The 26692-nt window shown below is 41.1% G+C and overlaps 3 protein-coding genes across 3 annotated transcripts; all 3 read right to left on the reverse strand.

Annotated features, from left to right (window-relative positions):
• Nucleotides 1-12479: 12479 nt before the first annotated feature.
• Nucleotides 12480-15977, reverse strand: LOC137586464 (lysosomal alpha-mannosidase-like). Its single transcript, XM_068302513.1, has 6 exons — nt 15843-15977; nt 15408-15778; nt 14876-15346; nt 13922-14813; nt 13401-13861; nt 12480-13365 (listed from the first exon to the last, which is right to left on the reverse strand). Exons 1-6 carry the CDS (start codon nt 15924-15926, stop codon nt 12606-12608), a joined length of 3039 nt encoding a protein of 1012 aa, XP_068158614.1. The 5' UTR covers nt 15927-15977; the 3' UTR covers nt 12480-12605.
• A 1552-nt stretch (nt 15978-17529) lies between these two features.
• On the reverse strand, nt 17530-20839 carry LOC137583915 (lysosomal alpha-mannosidase-like). The gene is made up of 5 exons (XM_068299142.1): nt 20728-20839; nt 20296-20666; nt 19762-20232; nt 18829-19699; nt 17530-18766 (listed from the first exon to the last, which is right to left on the reverse strand). The coding sequence occupies exons 1-5, from the start codon at nt 20806-20808 to the stop codon at nt 17585-17587; spliced, it is 2976 nt and encodes a 991-aa protein (XP_068155243.1). The 5' UTR covers nt 20809-20839; the 3' UTR covers nt 17530-17584.
• A 1378-nt stretch (nt 20840-22217) lies between these two features.
• On the reverse strand, nt 22218-25527 carry LOC137584761 (lysosomal alpha-mannosidase-like). Its single transcript, XM_068300355.1, has 5 exons — nt 25416-25527; nt 24984-25354; nt 24450-24920; nt 23517-24387; nt 22218-23454 (listed from the first exon to the last, which is right to left on the reverse strand). The coding sequence occupies exons 1-5, from the start codon at nt 25494-25496 to the stop codon at nt 22273-22275; spliced, it is 2976 nt and encodes a 991-aa protein (XP_068156456.1). The 5' UTR covers nt 25497-25527; the 3' UTR covers nt 22218-22272.
• Between the last annotated feature and the right edge of the window lie 1165 nt (nt 25528-26692).

The raw sequence follows: 26692 nt of genomic DNA on the forward strand, positions 1-26692 counted from the left end.
CCTTGCACACACGTGTGCCGAGCTTTCTGTTTGTTTGTTGTGCGCCATTTGTCCGCAAACACTTTTTTGTTGTAATTAATTGCGTATGGCCAGCAAATGTCATCCTGCATCTGGGCACCTGCTGACCACCGCTTAAGTCACTCAATGGTCGCCATAGATGCGGCTTAAAGGTTGTGTAGTGACTTTTGCTTCACACAGGAAACAAATATTAATATGCCACATATCAAAAGAGGATTCGTCTCAAGCAGATTGAGTATTAGTTATATAAACAGATCTCATCTTGATTTAAAGTGTTCAGCCAGTCATTAATGTCTTAATGTTTTTACTTTAGACGACTGAAATGAAGAATGCTTTCTGATATTTAAAACAAAAGATTAGTTAAATGATGGCTTTGAAAAATTTAGAAACATTTAACATTGGAATAAGAATGAGTCTGACAATTCGACAGTTTTCCTACGCCAAAAAGTAGGCAACGTTCCGACAACGGCAGCTAATGATTTAATGATTGAGGACATACATATAAAGCCTTGTTTAATTAGCAGAAATTGACATGGCCCTGTACATATTACATATTTATGTGTGCTTGTAAAATACTTGTACATATATTGCCATCGCCATTGTAATTGTCGTCGTTTCATTCTCTAAACGAATTTAGCATAATTAATTGCCTTGTCGAAATGTGTGCAAATGGAGCAGGCGGCGGCTGCATTGCTCGCGGCCATGGCTGAGATCTGTTGCTTGCTCCATCAGCAACAGCAACAGCGACAACAGCAGCAGCAATGCGGCAAAAATTGTTTCGCCTTGTATTTGCATATTGCAGCTGGCTCCCTCCCTTCCTCCCCAACCACTTCCCATCAGCTTCTTGGCCCCCCCCACGAGTTGGTGTTTGGTGTTGCCAGCATCAACATCAGAGTTGTTGTTGTCGCTTGGGTGTTCTCATTAGCACGACTCAAGTGGATTTTGCCCTCGGGGAACTATTTAGCACACAACAGTTGGAAAAAAGAAAAAAGAGAATGGAACACTCGTAAAATAAAATGGAATGGAATGGAAAGAAAATGAATGCATTTGAGTGTCCCCAGTATGCAATATAAATAGAACAATTGCTAAATGAGCTTTGATTTCAAGATTAAAGATGTTATGTGAAAGCAAGATTTTTCCTGATTTTGGTTTTCTATATTCATTATGATTTCGCGATTAAACCTACCTCTCTCCACATCTACCATAACGTTTTCTATATGTCCTTCTTGTTTGTCTGTTGGCTCCTCTTTGGCACTGCGACAGAAATGCACTTTAGCCTTTTGCGTGTCGTATCATGACCATGGGCATGTCGTTTGGCAAAGGGAGAGACACAGAGGAGGCGTTGGTTCCACTTCTTTGAATGAGTAATTAAAACATTTTTCACTTTGCGTTTTCTTTTTGCTCCGACACTCTTGTTCTTCTGGGTTTTCTTCTTTCTTTCCTCGGGTTTTGTATTTGCCTAACACGCTTTTTCACAAAGTTTCAGCCTGCATTTTCATAAAGCAAGAAGGCAACTCATTTTCCCCCACTTTTCACTCCTTTCCCTCAGCCATCGGTGATCCCAGCCACATCTTTTTGCACCACTTATGACTATGTGTCTATTTCAAAATAAAAAAAAAAACTACGATGGTAGACCAAACGCCGACAAAGATAGAAAAATGGGGCATATTAGTTATTTTCTATGCAGTTTCTTTTGCAACTCTCAAGTCTATCCTTTCATATGTATATCCCTTATTGGGGGAAAAAATTGTTCCCAATATTTGGTTTAATAATGACAAGGGATAAGATTATTTCAAATTGAAATTATATAGTCTGAAATTTGCTGCAATTCATGGCCAGATTTGTTGCTATATGAGAAAAGTTACAAAACATTTTCGTCGCTTAATTTATTCAAGGTTTCTTGATAATCATCTTATCCGAAGATACATATGTATATATTCCGAGGTAAGAGCGCCTTCAAAGTGTCAGCTACAAGTGCAGTTGCTGTCGCTGGTTGTTGTTGTTGTTGTAATTCTCATTTTCTGCACTGAGTTTCACATTCATATTCCTTCTTTTTTTCTGTCACACTTCACAAAGTGAAGGCAGCCGCCAACAACCTAATTAGTAGGCAAAACGCATTAAGTACTACACCCAACAACTACATTGCCGCAGCACTCATAAATAGGTGGTAAAGGGAATACAGAGGTAGAAAGAAAGGGCGAGTGAAAGAATGATGGAGGGAGAGAAAGAGAAAGCGAATAAGCAATGGAGAAGTGCCTCCCATCCACTGGACGGCAACGCATTGTTACAACAACCTAAAAAAACATTCGAAATGGAATGGATTGTTTTATTTCTCATTTAGCAGCAAATATTGGCAACCTTCACCTTCATCGATATCCATAAACAGGCAACAATAGAGACTGGAAGAGCAAAGGCAGTTTATTAATCATACGCCATGTTGACGCCAGCTAGCTTTGCTTGGGAGTCCTTGCGGCGTCTGTTTACTAATTAAGCCTTCGATTAATTCACGCCTTTTGACCTCAAATGTCAGCAGCGTGAAGACAAAAACAACAAAAAAAACACAAAGAAAATTAAAAGCTTTGCTCAAACTTCAAAAGGCGGAAATGGAAGCGAACCTCCTCGACGACGACGGGCGTTTCGTTATGCCCGAAAGGCAGCCAGGGCATGGAAAATGCGTTAATGATGGCATCATCATCATCGTCACCCGAGTGATGACACTGTCTGGCTTAGTGGCCATGTCTCTGCAACCAGCTTCAGCTCCAACTCGCTTTCCAGTTCCATCCCTAACCCTAGTCTAGGCAACATCAAAGCGTTGAAGCTTGGGAATTGTTGACACACCGGATGAGCGAAACTCTCTGCTTGGCTCTGTTTTTAGATCTCCAAGCCGCATAGAATTTACGTTCTTTATACACCATGCATTCACAATAAGAAATGGTATATTAAAGTCGCTAAAATGCATGTACCATTTAGAATCGTTGAATGTAGAGGTAGTCCTTCGTATGCACCAAGAATATCGGATAAATCTTCCTTCTGAATAGAAAACCCAATGGATTAGTTTCTCTCTGAAGGGTTTAAAGTGGATATTTGAATAGAATTTAAAATACTTACAAACATTTGGTTTCAGGAATTTTATAGTTGTTTCAGTTAAAGCAGGGTATGCCCAAGTCGGAACGTTGATTTAAATTTCTTATTTTTTTTTTTTTTTCTTTGCTATACCCTGTGACTGCGCTGTGCTTACTGATAAGCTTGGGGATTTTATTATTACTTTTTCCCCCATATTCCTCTTGGTGTGTTTTTGGTTGCCTTTCGTCCTATTTTGCAGCTGGTTTCAGAGCTGCGGGCAATGGAGTCTCAACAGTGAGATACATTGTGACTGTTAAAGGGTTTTATTGCTGGGTAATATACAATGCTAACTCCCAATGCCAGAGGTATCGAGGAGGAGGTGCGAAAATTGGTTAAATGCCATTTTCATTCAAAGTCAGGAATTTAATATTTCGGGGAATGCTAATTCACAATTTAAAGAGAGACAATCCTGCAAAATTAAGCTCAATCACTAAGAAAGATCCGTGTAGATTTTTTTCTTCAGATATAAGCCATATCCTATATGGATACATATTTCATACAAGACCAATTGGATGTGTTTAAAGAAAGCATTTCATTTGTGTCAATTACTTTATCTAGATTAACTTGCAATTATCCTGTTTAAATAATAAATGAGTATTAGAAAAATGTCCTTTGAAAGGAATGAAGAAGTTAAGTGTATTTTTTTTTTCAATGCAAGACAAGATTAAGTTTTGAAGAGAATAGTTTTGTTAGGAAAAGTATTCAGAAGTTCACAAATCAAAGTCCTAAGATCATAGAGTCGACATGTATGTTATCAGAGAAAAGAAAGGATATTTTTTGGGTTTTTCAATCTCTTTACGACTTATAAAGCAAACAAATTTCAAAATTATCCTGTGGGGAGAATCCTCTTCTGTCTTCCAATCGAAACGTTGCCATTTGGATTGTATTTGTTAGTCAACTGAATTGTGCAGCAGAGATTCCTCTAATGCTGAATTCTATTGAAGTGTTTGCAGTGCTAACCAAAAGTTCCACTAACCTTAATGAGCTTTGGCCTGCACACCTTTTGCTTACAACGCGATGGCCATTTGGTAATATAATGGCCAAATTGGAATTGAAATCAAACGAACCACAGTGTGGAGTAAATTGTAAGCCCTCTCCGAGTGAGCAGAAATAGGAATCCAACCAAAACCCACATTGAGTTCGAGTTCATCTGTATGTTTGTGTGCGTGTGTGTGTGTGCTTTGAATTTGCGGAAATGAATTGGTATTTAATTAATAGTTTTACCCTGATTAATCTGCCCTTACGCACACGCCCCCCTCATCATTGGGCTGACCTAGCCGCAACCGCCCCTCGCCATCCCACACACATCATCCCACACACACACACACACACTACATATCAGGACAAAAGGGCGAGACGAGTCCTAAGTTGAGGCCATGTTGACCTAATGAAGTTGCCGTATAATTGTTGCTCAGACGCAACGATTGGCACAGGGATGTGGAAGGGGGCGCAGGGTGGCATGGCGGAAATCAAATTGAAATTAACGTTCTATGGGCTGAGTTTGAATTTCAGTTTTTGGTTTGGTCGTCGTCGTGGCTTCCATAAAGCTACCAAACGGCGTTACCACTCCTGCTGCTGCTGCTGCTGTTGGCTTCTGTTGTGGCCTGTTGTTGTTAATTTGATTGGATTCTGATGATGGGGCGTAGCAATTGCAACGCCCACGCACACGTTCAACATTTCGGCTAGTGGCGGGTCTTTGATTTTTGCCGAGACGAGATCTTGGTTTCGGTCCAGCAGCAACCCCCGGTATAGTGCTTTATATCCTGAGCCTGCTGCCTGTTTTGATTGTGTAATGCAATCACGTCGTTGTTTTGCTTCATTTTCCCCTATTCCTTTTTTTCCTTATTTTCCTTTTTTTTTGCTCCCCATCCCCAGAAAACTTTTGGGCTAAGGTAAGTTAAGTAGAAGGGTCTCTGAATTTTAATTTTCGACAGCATTTTGTGCTGCGCACGAACAATGTGCGTAATCATACGTGATGATGTGATGTGTCGTCGTCGTCGTCGTCGTCATCCTCATCTCCAACGAATGGTGGGTGGTGGCAGGCGGAGCAGTCTTTGCATTGTTGTTGCCTGAATTGGAAGACATTGATGTGCTGTCAACGTGTATGGGTTTTTTCTTCCTTCCTTCGACTGCAGCAGCAGCACTTCATAAAATTAATAAGTTGATAGACTTACGCGTCTTTCTTGCATGATTGAACTGGCATTTTGACTTTGAAAGGCCATTAGAGCGCTGCAGTGGGCGTGGCAAGCACTAACTGCAAGTAAATGCTTAAAGAGATGATTCTTTTCGAAACTCCCTTCACCATCTAAGAGTTGGCCAAAATTAATAACCACAAAGAATACTTAAAATAATCTTATGCTGGCAAACTCTGCAGAGCTTCAATAATAATATCGATTTTAATTGTCCAACTATGTATATATGAATACTTCCAGGAAAAAGAGACAATCTGTAAACAAGGCCAACACAAATTAGTGAAACAAAAACAAAAACTTATGCAATTTTCTTTATACTCCAAAATTTATGGGTGACTAGCTAAAAAACTTGAAGAATTTTTCAAGCTTCAGTTAAAGATTTTTTATAAATTTTATGTCCTTTAGCATTTGAACCACAAACTACAAGATATTTAACATTGCAATCAACTAATTATGGCACGACTATTGTTTAGTTAAGACATTGATTAAAGAAAATGGAATCATCGTCAGTTTTATTTTTAGAAGTAATGCATAAATTAGTGTAAAGTCTGTTGGAAACGGCATATTCAGCTCTGTTCGGTTCAGTTCGGTTCAGTGGAGTTGCCTTCGTGCTGCTGGCGCTGATCCCAGCTCATTTGCGCCGCTGGGGTCTTGGAACACGCTCCTCATCGCTTCCTGCAGAAGGGCACACTCCGTAGCCATAGCTTTTAGCTGTGCCTGCCAGGATGCGGCTGTCTGCCAGAAGCTGCGTTGACATGCCACGCATTTAAACGTCACCGGAAGTGCTTTTGTTCTTATGCCTTGACGATGACGAGGACGAGGATGACGGCGTTCCCTTACCTACGCCTCACTCTTTGACTGACAAGCTGCCTTTTAGCGTTGCAGAGTTCAAGTGTGAAAACCAAGAGGAAAAAACTCGAAAAATATTTGCCTCGATTTGGGGTTAGATTTTAAAATTTGAGAGAAAATCAATCAACATTTCTCAGATGGGTCTTTTCGGTTTTCATGGTCAGGTCGGAGTCTGAGCCGGAGCAGAGAGTGAATGAATGATTGCGTATTATGCGTCCAGAGCCTACTCCAACTACACATGACATTGGCATAATTTATTGTTTGCTTTTTTCCTTTGGGTGGGTGCGAAAAAACAAGAAGTGAACAAAAAGAGAAAACATACCAAAAGGAAAAAAAAATGTCCTGTCAATGACACACAATTCGACATCAAGAAATGTGTCATTCGTCATTCCGCCATTGTTTAACAAGGTTTTCAGGTTTTCTTTCCACTGAATTGTTCTGCCCATGGACTACCTGAACGTAAAAAGTCAAAAGAGTTTCTACTTTTGTTGGTCCTGCAAGTACCTCCCCCCACTCTCCCATGCTCCTACCTATTCTGTTATTGTTTGTTACGTTTTCTGACTACACTGAAGAGGGGCGAGAGAAAAAAAGAAATCACATTTCTTATGAATTGGCTGTGGAATTGTCGAATTGTTCATTCATGAAATAGTTCTCAAAACACTTGACATTGGGCTGCTTTCGTTTCCTCCTAATGATATGAACAAATCTCATTTGTTTGTGCAACGTTTTACAAACTTTGGACAAACAAACATTTAACTTATTATTTAAAATGGCAAGCAAAATATTTTGCTTCTCCCCTTTCGGGTTCCCTTTGCAAAAACCCTCGAGCATATGCCATACAAATGCAACAAACACGGCGCAAAAAACCACCAACTTTTTGCTAAATGTTTCTCGGCAAAAGTTGCTCCTCTCCGATTCTGAAATGAAAAGTAGACAACAACAATAAAATAGGAGAAATTTTTCAAAATTTGCCAAAAAATAAATATGCTACATGAAAAGGTTCGCGCTTGGCACCCACAAACAAACCAGAAAACAAATACAGACTTCACTTGGGTGTTTGCCAAGTGGAAAACATTTGCCCGCCTATTAGGCGGGGCGTAAGGCGGCTATTGCCCCGTCCTGAGGCCCTTCGACCCACCTGCTACCGCAGTTAGATGGGCAAATTGTTGGTAAAACAAGCGTAAACACCTGCTAAATTTGAGAAGTAAATGAATACCCACAATAGACACAGGGCAAGTTGAGACTCTGCATTGATTACTTGTCTATAATTTTTCCATTCAATGAGCCGCGAAGTGCCAAGACTAGAAATGATGCCAGAGATGGCAGTCAATATAAAAAGGAAAGCCTTACCGGCAGGATAGAATAAAAATGACATAGTACTTTTATGTAACCTAACCTAGTATTATTAATCTATCATTAAATCATTACATAGTTTGCATAGTCACTTGTCCTTTAAGGTCTTAATATAGATACTTTTGCCACCTTTGGCCATCTCTAGTCAGTTCGGTACTATTTTTTAATAGAGACTTATGTCGCTGCTTTGACACTGGAAATCACATGCTGTTTGTCTTGGGTTAGATGAGTGAGTCGAATTGAGCCGAGTCTTTGGACCACTTGACTGGGGCTGACTCCAAACTCCACATTTTAGTCTGGCCTAAGAGAGAGTCTGAGGCGAGACGAAAGCGAGGAGAGCGAGTACTCGACTGGAATCTCACTACATAGCGAGATTCGTGGAGGAGTCTGAAGTTGGAGCTGTCACTTTGCGCTTGGCTGCCTGGCCTGATACTTTGTTTAAGTTTTTCTTTACTTGTTTTCCTCTTTCCCTTTTTTTTAGCTACTGCTGCTTCTGCTATTCGCATTTGTAGCAAAAGCAACCCCCAGCTAAGAGGAACGCCCATGCTTGCCACTCCACTCCACTTGATTCTACTTCACCCCCCGTTGGTGGAGTCTGTGCGGCAGACAGACAGCGACAGCGGATTGCTTCCAATTCGTCGCGCAGTCGGCGGTGCAAAGTATTTGCCAACGGCATCATGAGTGCTAGGGATTAGTCTATCCCCCCGCACTACCCCGGCCGCTCTCCTTACCTATCATCTCTTTTTGCACCCACACAAGCATTCTCCACTTGTAACCACTCCAGGGATAGGATAGGACTTAACGGCAGGCATTTTTTCTTCTCCCCATATTTTTTCCTCGATTTTTGTTATGCCCAACCTTGGGCTGATCCCCTTCTCTACCCCACCCCTCGTTTTAAAGTAGAGAAAAAAATTAGTTAATACCGGAAGTCATCGCACTGTTTTATGCATCCGCCTTAAGTCTGATTCGGTTTTGGCTTTGCTCCTGCTTTTGCGATTCTGCGCAGTCGAGTGGAAATTTTATGAAACTGTTGCGGTTTTTTGGTTCGGGGTGCTCAGCTTTTCATATTCTTTTGTGGGTGGTGAAATTGTCATAATTTATGATTTATTGGCCAAGCGCATATTTATGTGCGTTTTATGGCCGCTAATTAGCTTGATTTGCTGATAGACGGTGGCCAAAAAGCTGCGCAGCCACAACTGAACAAGTAACTTAACTATACAAGGCCTAGTGTCAACCCGTCAACAGTCTCTCAAAGTCCTGTCCAATTTATCGAAATATAAGCAAAAAATACAAGTTAATTTCTTACAAAAATAAGCAAATGTCGGTATAATTGAATTTGGTAAGCAACATGTGCCCAGCACCCCAACGAAAAACTGGGCCCAAAAATACCACTTTATATAATACTGTTGACATATGTTAATCAGGCGCACGAACACGCGCCAGAAAGGACATCGAAGGGCCGGGGAGGACGGAGACGAAGAGGGTACGAAACCAGCCAAATGGACGAGAGCCAAATCGAAACGTGTGGCTGATGAGGATGATGATGAGGTTGCAGCGGGGCGGGTCAAAGGCATTAATTCGAATTCAATCTGCAAGGCAAAGTAAAAAGCCTATTTCGAGGCCCACACACACATGCATAGAGAGAGAGACAACCACGGAAACAATCTGATTGGAATAAAGGCGGCCGTAGCTTTAGTGTGGTGGGTGGGCCAGGATGAGGATGAGTTGGAGGACTAGAGCGAGGACGACTTTGAAACAAGGGTTGTCTGTCCTCAGTGCCTTGATAGTCGTCGTAGTCTGCCTGTTCGCAGTTGGCAGATAATTTAATTTCGGATTCGCATGAGCGATGAGATAAGGCAACGTCGACAAGAGATGGTGGGGAGGCCTTTGAATGGGAGGGTGAATCTGGGCAGCTAGCATATTGATGCAATCAACTAATCTTCGCGCTTCCGTTGAGCTGACCCACCCCTTTATTTGGAAGTAAACTAAGCAAGTGATTGCATATAGTTGATAAGTGAAAGAAGATATTTAGATAGAGAAAGAATAAAGAAGTGTAAGTAAGATATATGTACATATATATAAAGGGAGGAACAAAAGAGAGAGGGAGAGATACCGATGGCACCGATTTGCAATCGAACTTAAAAACTTTCAATTTCAAGTAAGATGAAGAATTCTAATCGAGTGTAATTGCCGATCTTAATCTAGCTCACCGAATCGATCGAACATCCACATTAAAAGGCCTTTACCTAAAATCAAAACATTTGGCTGAGTGCTTCGAAACCATTTGGTAATTTGCCAAAATAGAAAACCTTTTTCTAATTTTCCTTTTTTCGCCATTTGTAATTTGTCGTTGCAGTCGCTGGCTCATTTTTTGCTGCAATTAAACGCAATTGCGTTGGTCCAAGTGCGACGAGACGTCGCCATTCCGCCATCAGCATCGTCGCCAGTCACCAGTCGCCGTTCCATTCGCCCGCCTGACCGTCTGTCGTGCTTTTAAAACTGCTTCCTGTGCGCTAAATGGAGTTTTTGTGCTTCTTCTGCTCTTACTTCCTTCTTTCACTTTTGGTCAAATATTTTCAGGGTGGCACTAGGACTCCATTCGAAGGTTTTGCTTATGTTTCCATTGTATGTAATAACAACTTAAATGCCACTTTGAGAAATGAATATACCTTTAAAATATTCACATACTCACTTCATTTCTGATGGACATACATATATCGTGAGGGTCCATGGGTTTAGAACCTTTCCGAAACATTTCAAAAAAGTTGAAACATTAGTTTTAAAATGCCTGTTTTGTTTTTGTCTTTTACACGTTTGAAAATAACTTTAATTTTAGTTACAGTTAAAGAGGTTTCTAGGATTTTATTTAATGTAACTATCAACAAGTTAAGCGAATCATTTGCCTTGCATTTCTTTAACAATTAAAAAGTTTTCTCCTACAACAAAGTTGCCAATTTGGATAACCTACAACAAAAGCAGCGATTCGATGACAGTCTTACTTTTAAAGAGCAAGGCGAAGGATTTGGTGTAGAACAAAAACAAAATACGACAAGAACAAGACGATGGTGATATGGGATAGAGGCGGGGCACGGGTATAACTGAAAACAGAAGAGGGCAATGAGTGAACGACAATGAAATGGAACAGAGGCTGAGGCAAAAGAAAAACTTTAGCGCAGAGCAGTCAAAACCAATTTGGAGAATTTAATTAAAATTGCAAAACTTTGGCAACTGATTAAATTTTCCAACAAGAAGGAAAGAGAGGGAGAGTGGGAAGCAGGAGGCAAGTAGAATGGGTGCCCTGGGGATGGGACACATAGGAGAGAGTGGCCAGGTAAAAGCTTAAAAGAACCAACCGACCAACCAACCAACCAACCAGCAGAAGAAGTGGCAAGAAGAGCGCTGGATTCACATTCCCTCGACAAGTTTAAATTTTTAAACAAGCCAACAAGGCAGCGATGAAACATTTACATTCGCTTTCGTTTGCACTGAAAAAAGGAAGATGGCAGCCCAACAGAAAACGAGGATTTAAAGCAGTGGCCCAAAACAGAAGGACACAGAGAGGACCAGGCGACCGCTGCTGCTGTTGCTGGTGCTGTTGCCGGTGATGTTTGTGTATGTGGATGACGTTGTTGTTGATGGCAGCCATCATCAGCGACAACGACAACGGCAACGGCAGCAGCAAGGACGGAGTACTGGCAAAAGTTTCCCCAATTTAATTTCATCATACTCCCGAGTGTGCGTTGAACTAACGAATGGAACGAAGGCTCGAGCTCTTTGGGAGCGGGTGGCAGACATCCATCCATCCATAGCCCAGCAATCACGTAGAGATGGCTACGACAACGACAATAACAACGACAACGACGAGACGATGATGACGATGGTCGCCCCAAATGGTGGCTCATTGGAAGGGATGACTTGCTATTGCTTTCTCTTTCTCTCCTCCTCACCCGCTCTTCCAACTTTATACACTGATCAGGGTTGGGCTTGCGGACTCTCGAGTTTGGGGCCTTGTGGGCTTGGGTTTCCAGTTTGCCAGCATCCATGCGGCGCTTTAGAAATAATGGCGACAGCGGCTCGCTGTTATTTTAATGAAAATTGAAAAGTGCCAGGGCTTTTGGGTCCCTTCTTATGGTTATGCCTTATGCCAAGCGCATTAATTTTAAGATGTCTTCTCGCTGATGTATTTTACTTGGTCTTCTTTTTTCTCCTGGAAAATACTTTCGACCATCTTCGAAGTAGAGGAAACATTTCACTTTGATTTGCTAAAATAACTTTAAATGTAAAATTACAATTTCAATCTATTTATTTAAATATCTGTATTGACCAATAATGTCCAACAGTTAGTTAACCATAAGCCAAATAATGTTGAACTGACTTTGATTTTAATAATTTACCCACCGAAATATAAATACATGTTATCTTAAACTGCACTCTAGACGATATCAAATAGTTACGTCCGCCTTTTCCTTAATCTGGAGACAAAAAAATACCACAATATGTTATTTATGACATTTACAGAGATTGCCAGTCTAGGGATTAGATCGGTTCCCCATAGGATCTCAGGAAATAAAAGAGGAACACAAAAGCTTGCAGAAGCAGGAAAACATCATGACGGCAGTTAGATCCGTCCTTTATTTTATTTGGGTCAATCTAAAAGATAGATGGTTTCTCCAAATGTGAATCTGAATGTTACGTTAGATAGTTTATTTACCTTAACAAGCTGGTTATTACAATCAGTCTGCCACTCTGGCTTCCCATCACGTTTTGCCCCAATGCAATCGATCGCCATATGAGCATTATCTGAGTACTTCTTCTAAATGCACACATACACTTCCGGACAACCGATTAGCGCCATTTTCAGTTCAAGCTTAATATCACCTGATAGTATTGGTATTACCTAATTCAAGTAATGTGCCGGAATAATATTCATTATTCAAATTTGCTTTTGGTTTTATTATAATTTCTTTATTTGAATATAGGTGGTGTCAAACGCTTTGGCAAATAACTGGGTATTATTGATTTGCGTTTAACTAAAGATAAATTATTAATTACCCAAGAAAAGCAGAATTCCTATTGTGTTTTAATGATGAAAGTGCGAATTTGCATGGGTTTCAGGGTAACACTGAAATCATCATCATCTTGTGACTTGTCTACTGCCAAAGGCTTGTGTGAGGCAGTGTAGTACTCCGGGGTGGAAGGACTAATACCCGCACCATCTTGATGGAACTTGAATCTCTTCATATCGCTCAAAGCCAAGGTACCATCGAGAGTAGTTTCTCGAATCTCAACGCCGCCCAATGTATCAAAGATAGAACGAATGTTGAAGCTCACAACCTTGCCCTCATTGTGATCCATGAAGTTCTCCACACGGAACAAAATCTCATCTTCTGAGAAGGGCTCCAAGGTCAACAGATGAACGGAATTAGGGAAGTCACTGAAGTCAGGTGTTTCGAGTGGAACAGCGCTACTGCTAACCGAGCTACTCTTGCTAAAGAACTTCCAATAGGGCAGGTGAATTTGCTTCTCCTCTACTCGTTCCGCAGCTGTGGCCTTTGCATCGGCAACATTAAGGATGAGGAACACTTTGCCACGGGCAATCAGCGGAGTGCCAAACTTTTCTTCGCTCAATGTTTCATCAACACCATAGCCATCATCGCGAATGAGACGACGATGCAGCATAAGCTCCAACTCTCCATTGTTAATACTACTACCACCCTGAGCACGATCGGTGAGAATAGCCAAACGTTTGTTTCCATCCTGAAGGGCAATGCGAGAAGTCACAGGGTAATAGTTGCCACTGATGGGATCCATTCGTTCACTTGCTGATGGACTTCCTTGACCAAAGCACCTTCGTACACGCTGAACTCGACGTCATCCTCAACTTGTTCAATATCACCATTCTGGCGGAAGACATATGCACCTGAATCTTGTGTTTTGTATACAGCGAACTTTTGCTCAATACTTTCAGAGACCCCATTCATTTCTACGGTTTTGAGGCGTCCTGTTTCCCTAGCTGTATCATCATCTGTTGGAATTGGCCCAATGAGCCATTCAAACTCGACGCGATTGATTCCCTCATAAATTCGAATAACCTGTGAGATCCATTCGTTCACTTGCTGATGGACTTCCTTGACCAAAGCACCTTCGTACACGCTGAACTCGACGTCATCCTCAACTTGTTCAATATCACCATTCTGGCGGAAGACATATGCACCTGAATCTTGTGTTTTGTATACAGCGAACTTTTGCTCAATACTTTCAGAGACCCCATTCATTTCTACGGTTTTGAGGCGTCCTGTCTTATTATCAATCACGAGTTTGACAAGCTATTACAAAAACTATTAATTAGCGAAATGGAAATGAAAAAGTTTTGTAAAAATTCTTACCGAGTTCTCAACGACTGTTTCTCCAGAGTCATTGTCGTCATAGGTCTCCACCATGTTGACTTGGTTGGATGCGATATTTTTATTGCTCGTCAATGCTGCCTTCGATTTTCTTGGAAGAGCTTTAACTGCACTGTCTCCGCTATCAACCTTCTTTATAAAGTAACTAGCAATCTTATCCACAGACGCCTTGAATACCAATTCATGTTGAGTATCATTGGAACGGTATTCCAAGGCCAAAACCTGCCAAGCGACGGGAAGCACTTCCGAAGCTACAACGCGTCCTTTCTCGTCAGTAACTTGATAGCTCTCGTCCTTCACGGGAATGCGGACATATTCAGTCGATGTGTGAGCCAATGGGTTGAATAAAGTAACGACAACATTGTCGGCACTGTCCTTGGTAAAGGCGCATACACTGATGTTCAGCTGCATGCAACTTTCAAACTCTCCAGTTGGTAAATTAGTAAGTTTGCGCAAGCCATCAATGGCGTTGTTTTGGGCGCCAACAATGGCATCGTGCAACAGACGATCGTAGTCATCGGAAACATGCTGCTTCTCAGTTCCTGTGATGGCATCGTGATGTTGCATCACACCCATAATGCGACGCAAGTACTCTAAATCTTCCTTCTGTTTATCGCTGGAGAGATTGGCGAATGTAGACAACTGCTTGGCGACCTGAAGCATGTGGTTTCCATCGCGCTCGAAGCGTTTTTGAGTGGGACGAGAGGTGAAGTAACCAGTCCAGAAACTGTTTGTGTCACTGCCATAAGGGAAAAAGTCCTGGGTCTTGTTTGGCCACGTTTGAAGACTCTCATGGAGAGAATTCAAGTAACAAGATGGAGTGGAGTAAAAGACATTAAAGTTCGAACCCTGGGCTTGGCGCTCATTAAGGTACCTGATGAAGGCAAATGGGGAAAATGAATGAATTTAAAAATTATGCTACCATATTCTGCTTACTTAATCAGTTTGTCCATGTTCTTGAAATTGTGTCCAGCATCCTCATATTGAAAGTCTCCTCCAAATGGAATCATTATATGATTTGTACGGAAGTGTGCAGCAACCTTTTTTGCATATGTGATGAAATCATCTATTCTCGACTTTACGTTGTTATCGTAGCTGTTGGTATCAATAATTGGATCATCACCACAGTGAACGTCAAAGCAGAAACCGGGAATGTCATAATAAAAGGTGTAGAGCATGCCGGTAAACAGTTTCGCATCACTAAGTGATTCACTAGCATCCCAAACCATTTCTAAGGACAAATTTTCCAAGCGGGCGTCCTTATCATTATGATCCATACGAGAGAAGAACTCGCCGTCATAACCCATCTGAGCATAAAGAGATGCCTGTTCGCGAGAGTGTCCAAAAGGATCAATTTGCCATCCGACGCGGGGACGGGCACAAGCTCCAAAGGTGTCTTCCAAGTACCTAGTCAGAGATGCTTTTGTTTAATACCTCGCATTTTCCTTCATTAAATATGATGACTCACTTCAGTCCCAGGGAATACTGATCTATCACACTTTGATAGTTGACAGCCGCTTCATCATTCATGCTCCATGAGCCCCCAGTGAACTCCAGGCGTCCTTCGTTGACAAGCTTAGTTACGATCTGCTTAGTCGTTTCCGGCTGTTCGACCCACCACTTGGCAAAGAACGAAGTCTCTACCTGGATGAAACGGCGACTAGAATCCTTGATGAGCTCAGAAACTACAGTGTCCAGAATATATTGGACACCAGCGTGCTGAACATTATTCTTAAGCCCATAGAAATACTGATCCACTGTCTTTAGCCACCCTACATCGTCGTGGGAGTGGGGCACCAAATGGATATTGATCATATTGGCTTTGCCAGTATTACATGCCTAAAAAAGGTGTGGTTACATTTCTTTGATTTGTGTTAATCGCAAACTAATTATATTTCCTTACCGCATATCCACATGCTGAGTCAGTTTTAACGTCCTTTATCACCAAAAGAGCGATAACAAGGACGATCGCTCCAAAAGATTTCATGGCAAGAAAATGTCGATTTCCGACTCACTAAGGCAGATGTTAGGAATCGGACACTATTAAGTACTAACAATTAAATGGACTCAAACTGCTTATATATGGGCAACCTACATTCGTTGGAGGGATGTCAATTGATAAGCAATCACCACTCTAGGGGTATCATGGATTACGTTAAGTGGAGCATGGTGAAAAGTCAATTATTAATTAGTGTAACGATAACCGATTTCAAGAACACTTAGTTCCTCTTTGCTGGGTTCATGTTTGGTAAATTGACTCTTAGAGGGGTTCTTTAACAATTTTGTTTTCCCTTTTCGATCGTAATAATAATCCATATCTTAATGAGCCGCAATTATTATCAATCATTCAGTTTGGCATAGTAACTTCTGAATTAATAAGTAATTACATTCCTTATCTCAAGAGTTTAATTGATTTGTGCACACGATTGGATCCAACAAAAGTTGAATACTGATACGACTTTTATTACCACGCTAATGAATTAACGACATTGATAAGAATGGGCAAAAAATTAATGTTTAACAGGAAATCGAATGCAAATTGCGTAATATTGTCAAGTACAAGGTTGAAGTTTATTACCAGTATAAATGGACCTTAAGTACAGAAGATCAGACAAATCTGTACCTAGATATTTCATTTGAATAAGTTCTTTACCTGAAATCTTCCCATCATTCATTTCTAAACTTCAATTTCATAGAATTAAATGGTATTTTGGATTCCTCAAAATGAATGTAGTTGACAAAAGACAGATTTTTATACCTCCCCATCATTCGAGTCGACCAAGTCTTATTCGAGATACTTTTAAAAGCTAGAAAGACGCCAAATTCCACTTAATCAGAAAAGTATTTCTCTCACAATAATTAACTTATCACAATAACTTTTGGTAGACCAGTATTTCATATTAAATTCTGTCAACATACCAAATTTTATTAAAATTTAACATAGGTAAAACTACTCTTACAAATGTTTGTAAGAGTTGTGTCGGCGACACCAAGTGGCGCTAGTGTTCTCAACAGAGAAAGCTATTTAGCGTAAGATATATATTTCATCCGATAAATATCAAATGTGTAACAACAATCAGTCGGAAGTCGTTCGAGAACTCCGTTTTTGAATCAATAAAATAATCAATGATCTGCGTAAGTTTTGCTGTTTTTTTCGATATGGCAATCATGGGTGAAAACCTCACTTCTCTATAATGAACAATGTAAGGTTGTAATAAGTGTTAGTTAAAACGTCCATGCTTTAACGTCAGTTTTTTGCACTTATGGAAAAAACACTTCTGCATCGTCAATATGGTAAACATTGATGAAAGTGCCTTGCTTCTCCAGCAGTTTTCTAAGGCCCAAGTCCTCAATTATGGCGATTTTAGGAGGCTAGAAGGCGAGTTGATGGCTTAGTGGATAGACGTCATCTTTAAAATAAATTGCGACTTGATTGCAAATCCCAAATTCTACAGTATCGATGCTATGTGGGTTTGAATCGAAATATATTTGGCCAGAGACTCTAACCACTAGAGTAAAAAGTTATTTCATCAACATGATTTGCTGCATGGTGCAGATCATTGATTGCAAAAACAATTATACACAAGAAATTGGTTAATTTTGTTTCTTTATTTGTTGGTAAATATTATTTTTATTGAACTGTAACTATTCGCGCTTAATAATGAATGTGCGAATTTGCATTGGGTTCAATGTAACACTGAATTCAGAAGCCTCCTGGGATTTATCGGCTGCCAAAGGTTTGTGAGATGCCGTGGAATACTGAGGTTCTGTCGGAACAATTCCAGAGCCATCATGGTAGAACTTGAATCGCTTCATTTCGCTCAAAGGCAAGTTGCCATCGAGAGTGGTCTCTCGGATTTCCAGACCACCCAAAGTGTCAAAGATGGAACGAATGTTGAAGCTCACAACCTTGCCCTCATTGTGATCCATGAAGTTCTCCACGCGGAACAACACCTCATCTTGTGAGAAAGGCTCCAATGTCAATAGATGAACAGACGGAGGGAAGTCATTAAAATCGGGAATTGCCTTTGCGACTGCGTTGCTGTCGACTGAACCCTTCTTGCTGAAAAATTCCCATAGAGGCAGGTGAAGTTGTTTCTCGGCCAACCGCTCGGCAGCAGATGCTTTGCTGCCCACCGTATTCAAGATTAGCTGGACTTTTCCGCGAGCAATTAATGGATTTCCGAACTTTTGCTCATTCAGAGTTTCTCCGACACCCTTGTCATCATCGCGAATCAGACGACGGTGAAGCATAAGTTCCAGCTGTCCATTTTTCAAACTAGTACCACCTTGTGCACGATCGGTTAGGAGAGCAAAGCGCTTGTTACTATCTTCGAGAACCATACGAGAGGTAACTGGGTAGAAGTTACCACTGATGGGTTGAACACTCAAGTCAGGATCGTAGTCCTCACGTTTGTCCTTTTTACGCCAAATCAGTTCTCGACCATTGGCATCTGTGTAGAATACTCCGTCTGAGGAAATGCCACTCTTAAAAAGAGTAACGATTTCTCTAGCCGTATCTGAATCCGTGGGAATTGGGCCAACTAGCCATTCGAATTCAACACGATTGACACCCTCATAGATACGAATTACTTGCGAGATATACTCGTTCACCTGTTGGTGAACTTCCTTGACCAAAGCTCCTTCGTACACGGTGAACTCAACATCATCCTCGATCTCTTCAGCTTCCCCATTCGTACGGAATAGATACGCTCCTGAATCTTTAGTTTTGTACACAGCAAACTTTTGTTCAATATTCTCAGTGACACCGTTCATTTCCACCGTCTTCAATCGACCTGATTTGTTGTCAAAAGTTAGTTTTATAAGCTGTTAAATAAAAGTTGCGTAAGTCGTAGTTCTGTAGGTTATTTTTCCGCTCGGGAACTTACCGAATTCTCGACGACAGTCTCTTCTGAATCATCATCATAGGTTGCAATATTATTGAATTTGTCATTGTTTGTCAGGATTTTGGATTTCTTTGGCATAGCGGCGATTGAACTTTCTACCTTGTCCACCTTCTTTATGAAGTAGTGAGCAATCTTATCCACGGATGCCTCGAAAACCAACTCATGCTGAGTATCATTGGAACGATATTCCAAAGCCAGAACCTGCCAAGCCACTGGAACCACCTCAGAAGCAACAGTCCGGTCCTGCTCGTCGGTAACTTCATAGCTTTCGTCTTTCACAGGTATGCGCACATATTGGGAGGTGGTATGGGCCAGAGGGTTAAACAAGGTGACGACGACATTGTCAGCACTATCCTTGGTAAAGGCGCATACACTGATGTTGAGCTGTAAGCAATTCTCGAACTCTCCGTTTGGCAAATTGGTGAGCTGCCGTAGAGCATCACGAGCATTGTTTGATGCACCGATAATGCCGTTGTACATAAGGTAATCGTAGTCATCGGACACAGCTTGTTTCTCCGTTCCCGTAATGGCATCGTGATGCTGCATAATGCCCATAATTGAACGCAACGAATCCAACTCCTTCTTGCGCTCCTCGCTTGTGAGATGGGCAAATGAGGAAAGCTGTTTGGCTACCTGAAGCATATGGTTTCCCGTGCGTTCGAAACGCTTTTGAGTGGTGCGCGAGGTGAAGTATCCAGTCCAGAAGCTATTATTGTCTGTAGCAAGTGGGAAGAAGTCCAATGTCTTGTTGGGATAGGTCTGCACACTATCATGCACAGCCTTTAGATAACAAGCTGGAGTCGAGTAGAGCATATTGTACATCCCCCCATCTGATTGTCGTTCATTAAGGTACCTGATAAATTAAATGGACCATTAGAAGTTTCTGGGTACAATTAACGGATTCAATACACCTACTTAATGAGTCTATCCAAGTTTCTGAAGGTATACTCAGCGTCTTCGAATTGAAAGTCGCCGCCGAATGGGACCATGATGTGATTTGATCGGAAATGAGGGGCTACTTGATCCAAATATCTTATGAATTCATCAATTCTGCCTTTTACATTATTTTCATAACTATCGGTATCAATTATTGGATAATCGTAGCAGTGAACGTCAAAGCAGAATCCGGTAGGTGAGGAATAGTGCCGGTAGAGCAGACCCGTAAATATTTCATGGTTGCTTAGGGATTCACTAGCCTGCCAAATCATTTCCATATTCAATTTCTCCAAGCGTTGAGCCTTGTCAGTTTCATCCATGCGGGCAAAGAATTCGCCATCGAATCCCATTTGAGCAAATATTGAAGCCTGCTCCCGGGAGTGGCCGAAAGGATCGACTTGCCAGCCAATGCGTGGTCGAGCACATGAGCCTAAGTTATCATCCAAAAATCTGCATTCGAAAGCATTGACACTTAATACCATTAAGTTCAAGATTTTTTCTTAATGAACTTACTTCAATCCCAGTGTGAATTGATCAATCACGCTTTGATAGTTAGTCGCAGCCTCATCGTTCATGGACCAAGCACCGCCCGTGAATTCCAAGCGACCTTCATCTGTCAGCTGCTGCACCATTTGTTTAATAACCTCTGACTGTTCCTTCCACCATTTGGAAAAGAACACGGACTCCACTTGTATAAAACGACGTTCAGGGTTCTTTAGTAAAGCTTGCATAACGGAGTCTAAAATGTATTGGACACCACCGTGGTGAATGACATTTCGATGGCCATAGAAGTATTGTTCCACTGTCTTTTGCCAGCCAACATCGTCATGGGAATGAGGCACTATATGAACGTTGATCATACCGGGAATGGTATCATGGCAGGCCTAGAAAACACAATTACAATTGCCAATGGGTTCCTCTGAGCATTGACAAATTTATCCTTACCTCGTAGCCACAAACTGCAATTGACTGCTTAATATTGGCCGTCAAAAAGACGACAAAGAGCAGATAACCCAAATACTTCATGATGAAAAGTGATCCAGCAGTCGGTTAACCATCCAAACCAGAACTAACCTGTGTGGGGTATGGACACGGCCTTATAAGCCAAGCATTTGATAAGAATGACAAGTGCATATTGGAGCATTTTTAGGAACTTTATGGAAAAACCAAATACTTATGTTCCATAAGTGCTGTTGTGTTCGTAAGCAATCATGCAGATGCTTATCTAGGGCTATAATATTTTAATCTTCTGGTTGATTATTATTACTCTTCTTATCTAAATATAAATGGATTTTCATTGATACTCGTAAACAAGTTTCAAATAACAAACTTGCACAATACCAATTACAGTGTTGTATTAGAAGGTACGAGCGTTATCAGGAGCTGCGTACAATCCGTGCTCATTAATTTGTTTATCACTTCTTCCTAGCAGTAGAAAGTGAGAAGATGCTTTCTCTCCCTCTCTCTCTTTCTCTTTTAAGCTTTTTTTAATAGCTCTTACTAAATTTGTAATGGCCATTCAATATCTTCAACCACAAAACAGATTGGAAAATTCAACGAAGGTTTTTATAAGAAAAAAAATTATTTGTGGTGGTACTAGTCGAATGATTCACTTAAGAATGTTTCTTCTTTGGTGACTTGAGAGGTGTTCTTCGGGTGCGCTAATTCTGACTGCCTACTCGGTTGTCGTCCATCACATGCAGATTTTGTGAAATCAGGGATCTGGCATATCTATAGCATACTTTTTGGTTAAAATTTTACTCATTTTGGAACAATATCCAAAGTGTCAGATAATATGCATTACAAAGAAGCGCCTCGTTGAAATTTTGGAAATTGCTTTTAAATCATATTTAACATATTAAAAGGTTAAAATAATAATTTTCAGTATAATAATTTGTTTATAATATACTATTAAATATTGCAAATGAGGTCATTTTGAATAACTCCAACCATTTTTTTTAAATCACGTGTTGGACAAAAATTAAGTTCACGGCCGTGATCAGCACCCCCCAAATTACTATCCTGAATATTGTAAGATTGTAATAAGTATTAGTTAAAATGTCCATTCTTTAACGTCAGTTTTTTTTACTTCTGCATCGTCAATATGGTAAACATTGATGAAAGTCTTGCAGCAGTTTCCTAAGGACTACCAAAAAAATATAAATGCCTGTGAGGTCTAAGGTGGCCTAAGTCCTCAATTATGGCGATTTTAGAAGGCTAGAAGGCGAGTTGATGGCTTAGTGGATAGACGTCATCTTTAAAATAAATTGCGACTTGGTTGCAAATCCCAAATTCTACAGTATCGATGCTATGTAGGTTTGAATCGAGATATATTTGGCCAGAGACTCTAACCACTAGAGTAAAAAGTTATTTCATCAACATGATTTGCTGCATGGTGCAGATCATTGATTGCAAAAACAATTATACACAAGAAATTGGTTAATTTCGTTTCTTTATTTGTTGGTAAATATTATTTTTATTGAACTGTAACTATTCGCGCTTAATAATGAATGTGCGAATTTGCATTGGGTTCAATGTAACACTGAATTCAGAAGCCTCCTGGGATTTATCGGCTGCCAAAGGTTTGTGAGATGCCGTGGAATACTGAGGTTCTGTCGGAACAATTCCAGAGCCATCATGGTAGAACTTGAATCGCTTCATTTCGCTCAAAGGCAAGTTGCCATCGAGAGTGGTCTCTCGGATTTCCAGACCACCCAAAGTGTCAAAGATGGAACGAATGTTGAAGCTCACAACCTTGCCCTCATTGTGATCCATGAAGTTCTCCACGCGGAACAACACATCATCTTGTGAGAAAGGCTCCAATGTCAATAGATGAACAGACGGAGGGAAGTCATTAAAATCGGGAATTGCCTTTGCGACTGCGTTGCTGTCGACTGAACCCTTCTTGCTGAAAAATTCCCATAGAGGCAGGTGAAGTTGTTTCTCGGCCAACCGCTCGGCAGCAGATGCTTTGCTGCCCACCGTATTCAAGATTAGCTGGACTTTTCCGCGAGCAATTAATGGATTTCCGAACTTTTGCTCATTCAGAGTTTCTCCGACACCCTTGTCATCATCGCGAATCAGACGACGGTGAAGCATAAGTTCCAGCTGTCCATTTTTCAAACTAGTACCACCTTGTGCACGATCGGTTAGGAGAGCAAAGCGCTTGTTACTATCTTCGAGAACCATACGAGAGGTAACTGGGTAGAAGTTACCACTGATGGGTTGAACACTCAAGTCAGGATCGTAGTCCTCACGTTTGTCCTTTTTACGCCAAATCAGTTCTCGACCATTGGCATCTGTGTAGAATACTCCGTCTGAGGAAATGCCACTCTTAAAAAGAGTAACGATTTCTCTAGCCGTATCTGAATCCGTGGGAATTGGGCCAACTAGCCATTCGAATTCAACACGATTGACACCCTCATAGATACGAATTACTTGCGAGATATACTCGTTCACCTGTTGGTGAACTTCCTTGACCAAAGCTCCTTCGTACACGGTGAACTCAACATCATCCTCGATCTCTTCAGCTTCCCCATTCGTACGGAATAGATACGCTCCTGAATCTTTAGTTTTGTACACAGCAAACTTTTGTTCAATATTCTCAGTGACACCGTTCATTTCCACCGTCTTCAATCGACCTGATTTGTTGTCAAAAGTTAGTTTTATAAGCTGTTAAATAAAAGTTGCGTAAGTCGTAGTTCTGTAGGTTATTTTTCCGCTCGGGAACTTACCGAATTCTCGACGACAGTCTCTTCTGAATCATCATCATAGGTTGCAATATTATTGAATTTGTCATTGTTTGTCAGGATTTTGGATTTCTTTGGCATAGCGGCGATTGAACTTTCTACCTTGTCCACCTTCTTTATGAAGTAGTGAGCAATCTTATCCACGGATGCCTCGAAAACCAACTCATGCTGAGTATCATTGGAACGATATTCCAAAGCCAGAACCTGCCAAGCCACTGGAACCACCTCAGAAGCAACAGTCCGGTCCTGCTCGTCGGTAACTTCATAGCTTTCGTCTTTCACAGGTATGCGCACATATTGGGAGGTGGTATGGGCCAGAGGGTTAAACAAGGTGACGACGACATTGTCAGCACTATCCTTGGTAAAGGCGCATACACTGATGTTGAGCTGTAAGCAATTCTCGAACTCTCCGTTTGGCAAATTGGTGAGCTGCCGTAGAGCATCACGAGCATTGTTTGATGCACCGATAATGCCGTTGTACATAAGGTAATCGTAGTCATCGGACACAGCTTGTTTCTCCGTTCCCGTAATGGCATCGTGATGCTGCATAATGCCCATAATTGAACGCAACGAATCCAACTCCTTCTTGCGCTCCTCGCTTGTGAGATGGGCAAATGAGGAAAGCTGTTTGGCTACCTGAAGCATATGGTTTCCCGTGCGTTCGAAACGCTTTTGAGTGGTGCGCGAGGTGAAGTATCCAGTCCAGAAGCTATTATTGTCTGTAGCAAGTGGGAAGAAGTCCAATGTCTTGTTGGGATAGGTCTGCACACTATCATGCACAGCCTTTAGATAACAAGCTGGAGTCGAGTAGAGCATATTGTACATCCCCCCATCTGATTGTCGTTCATTAAGGTACCTGATAAATTAAATGGACCATTAGAAGTTTCTGGGTACAATTAACGGATTCAATACACCTACTTAATGAGTCTATCCAAGTTTCTGAAGGTATACTCAGCGTCTTCGAATTGAAAGTCGCCGCCGAATGGGACCATGATGTGATTTGATCGGAAATGAGGGGCTACTTGATCCAAATATCTAATGAATTCATCAGTTCTATCTTTTACATTATTCTCGTAACTATCGGTATCAATTATTGGATAATCGACGCAGTGAACGTCAAAGCAGAATCCGGTAGGTGAGGAATAGTGCCGGTAGAGCAGACCCGTAAATATTTCATGGTTGCTTAGGGATTCACTAGCTTGCCAAATCATTTCCATATTCAATTTCTCCAAGCGTTGAGCCTTGTCAGTTTCATCCATGCGGGCAAAGAATTCGCCATCGAATCCCATTTGAGCAAATATTGAAGCCTGCTCCCGGGAGTGGCCGAAAGGATCGACTTGCCAGCCAATGCGTGGTCGAGCACATGAGCCTAAGTTATCATCCAAAAATCTGCATTCGAAAGCATTGACACTTAATACCATTAAGTTCAAGATTTTTTCTTAATGAACTTACTTCAATCCCAGTGTGAATTGATCAATCACGCTTTGATAGTTAGTCGCAGCCTCATCGTTCATGGACCAAGCACCGCCCGTGAATTCCAAGCGACCTTCATCTGTCAGCTGCTGCACCATTTGTTTAATAACCTCTGACTGTTCCTTCCACCATTTGGAAAAGAACACGGACTCCACTTGTATAAAACGACGTTCAGGGTTCTTTAGTAAAGCTTGCATAACGGAGTCTAAAATGTATTGGACACCACCGTGGTGAATGACATTTCGATGGCCATAGAAGTATTGTTCCACTGTCTTTTGCCAGCCAACATCGTCATGGGAATGAGGCACTATATGAACGTTGATCATACCGGGAATGGTATCATGGCAGGCCTAGAAAACACAATTACAATTGCCAATGGGTTCCTCTGAGCATTGACAAATTTATCCTTACCTCGTAGCCACAAACTGCAATTGACTGCTTAATATTGGCCGTCAAAAAGACGACAAAGAGCAGATAACCCAAATACTTCATGATGAAAAGTGATCCAGCAGTCGGTTAACCATCCAAACCAGAACTAACCTGTGTGGGGTATGGACACGGCCTTATAAGCCAAGCATTTGATAAGAATGACAAGTGCATATTGGAGCATTTTTAGGAACTTTATGGAATAACCAAATACTTATGTTCTATAAGTGCTGTTGTGTTCAAAGCAATCATGCAGATGCTTATCTTGGGCTATTGATTGTTATTACTCTTCTTATCTAAATATAAATGGATTTTCATTGATATTCGTGAACAAGTTTCAAATAACAAATTTGCACGGTACCTATTACAGTGCAGTAGTGTATTTTCACAAAATAATCTACTATAGTATCTACAACTGTTTAGTATAAGTAGGTCCAACGGTACGAGCATTATCAGTAGCTGCATACGATCTTCGCTCTTTCATTTGTATGTCGCTTCTGCCTAGCAGTAGTCAGTTATCTTAAATATCCTAAACTCCAAAACATCTAAATGAAGCCAAAGCAAAGGGCCCGACCTTTGCCGGAGTCAGAAGTGTGCATACGCAACGCATAGAAGGAAACATTTTCGACCATATAAAGTGTATATATTCTTGATCAGTGTCCGTCCATCTGTCACTCTGTTTGGATCAACGCAAACTCCTCCTAGACTGTAAGAGCTACAAAGCTGAAATTTTGCATGTAGGCTTGTATATACTGCAGGGGTTGCATATCTCGGATTCCAAATTTGATCAAGAGCGGGCGACTGTATCTTATAGCTCCCATAGGAATAATCGGTGGAAAACAGTGACTCTGATTAATAACTTCGTTTTTTAATATGTAAGCCGTTTAGCAAACATTAGACTTTAAAGAAACCCTTTAAAACGTTTTTGCACTTTGAAGACCATAGGTAAAGAAAGAGTTATAAAGTATACAAGTATACAAACTTTGACGCGGTCGAAGTTAGCCCGCGCCCTCTGGTTATACCCTTGCAGAGGGTAGTATAAAATTGGTCAGATGTTTCCGACCCCATAAAGTATATGTATTCTTGATCAGCATGAGAAGCTGAGTCGATATGGCCTTGTCCGTCCGTCCGTCTGTACAAATCAACTTCACGCCGCCATTGGTATTTGAGCTACTTATAGCCCGGAGCAGATAAAGTATGAAAATTGTCAGGATCGGACTACTATATCATATAGCTCCAGAACAAACATTTTCATAAAAATT

Source organism: Drosophila tropicalis, unplaced genomic scaffold (genome assembly GCF_018151085.1).
Source record: "Drosophila tropicalis isolate 14030-0801.00 unplaced genomic scaffold, ASM1815108v1 contig_1009, whole genome shotgun sequence".
NCBI classification, from domain to species: domain Eukaryota; kingdom Metazoa; phylum Arthropoda; class Insecta; order Diptera; family Drosophilidae; genus Drosophila; species Drosophila tropicalis.

What these genes read in the sequence shown, in the direction of transcription:
- LOC137586464 (XM_068302513.1), bottom strand. Translation starts at nt 15,926, where the DNA reads ATGAAATCTTTTGGAGCGATCGTCCTTGTTATCGCTCTTTTGGTGATA. An exon ending in AAACAGTCGTTGAGAACTCG is followed by an intron (nt 13,862 to 13,921) that starts GTAAGAATTTTT and finishes TTTTTGTAATAG; the next exon opens with CTTGTCAAACTCGTGATTGA. An exon ending in CAAGTTGAGGATGACGTCGA is followed by an intron (nt 13,366 to 13,400) that starts GTTCAGCGTGTA and finishes TGGTCAAGGAAG; the next exon opens with TCCATCAGCAAGTGAACGAA.
- LOC137583915 (XM_068299142.1), bottom strand. Translation starts at nt 20,808, where the DNA reads ATGAAGTATTTGGGTTATCTGCTCTTTGTCGTCTTTTTGACGGCCAAT. An exon ending in AACTTGGATAGACTCATTAA is followed by an intron (nt 19,700 to 19,761) that starts GTAGGTGTATTG and finishes TTAATTTATCAG; the next exon opens with GTACCTTAATGAACGACAAT. An exon ending in AGACTGTCGTCGAGAATTCG is followed by an intron (nt 18,767 to 18,828) that starts GTAAGTTCCCGA and finishes TTTATTTAACAG; the next exon opens with CTTATAAAACTAACTTTTGA.
- LOC137584761 (XM_068300355.1), bottom strand. Translation starts at nt 25,496, where the DNA reads ATGAAGTATTTGGGTTATCTGCTCTTTGTCGTCTTTTTGACGGCCAAT. An exon ending in TTGCAGTTTGTGGCTACGAG is followed by an intron (nt 25,355 to 25,415) that starts GTAAGGATAAAT and finishes TGTGTTTTCTAG; the next exon opens with GCCTGCCATGATACCATTCC. An exon ending in AGACTGTCGTCGAGAATTCG is followed by an intron (nt 23,455 to 23,516) that starts GTAAGTTCCCGA and finishes TTTATTTAACAG; the next exon opens with CTTATAAAACTAACTTTTGA.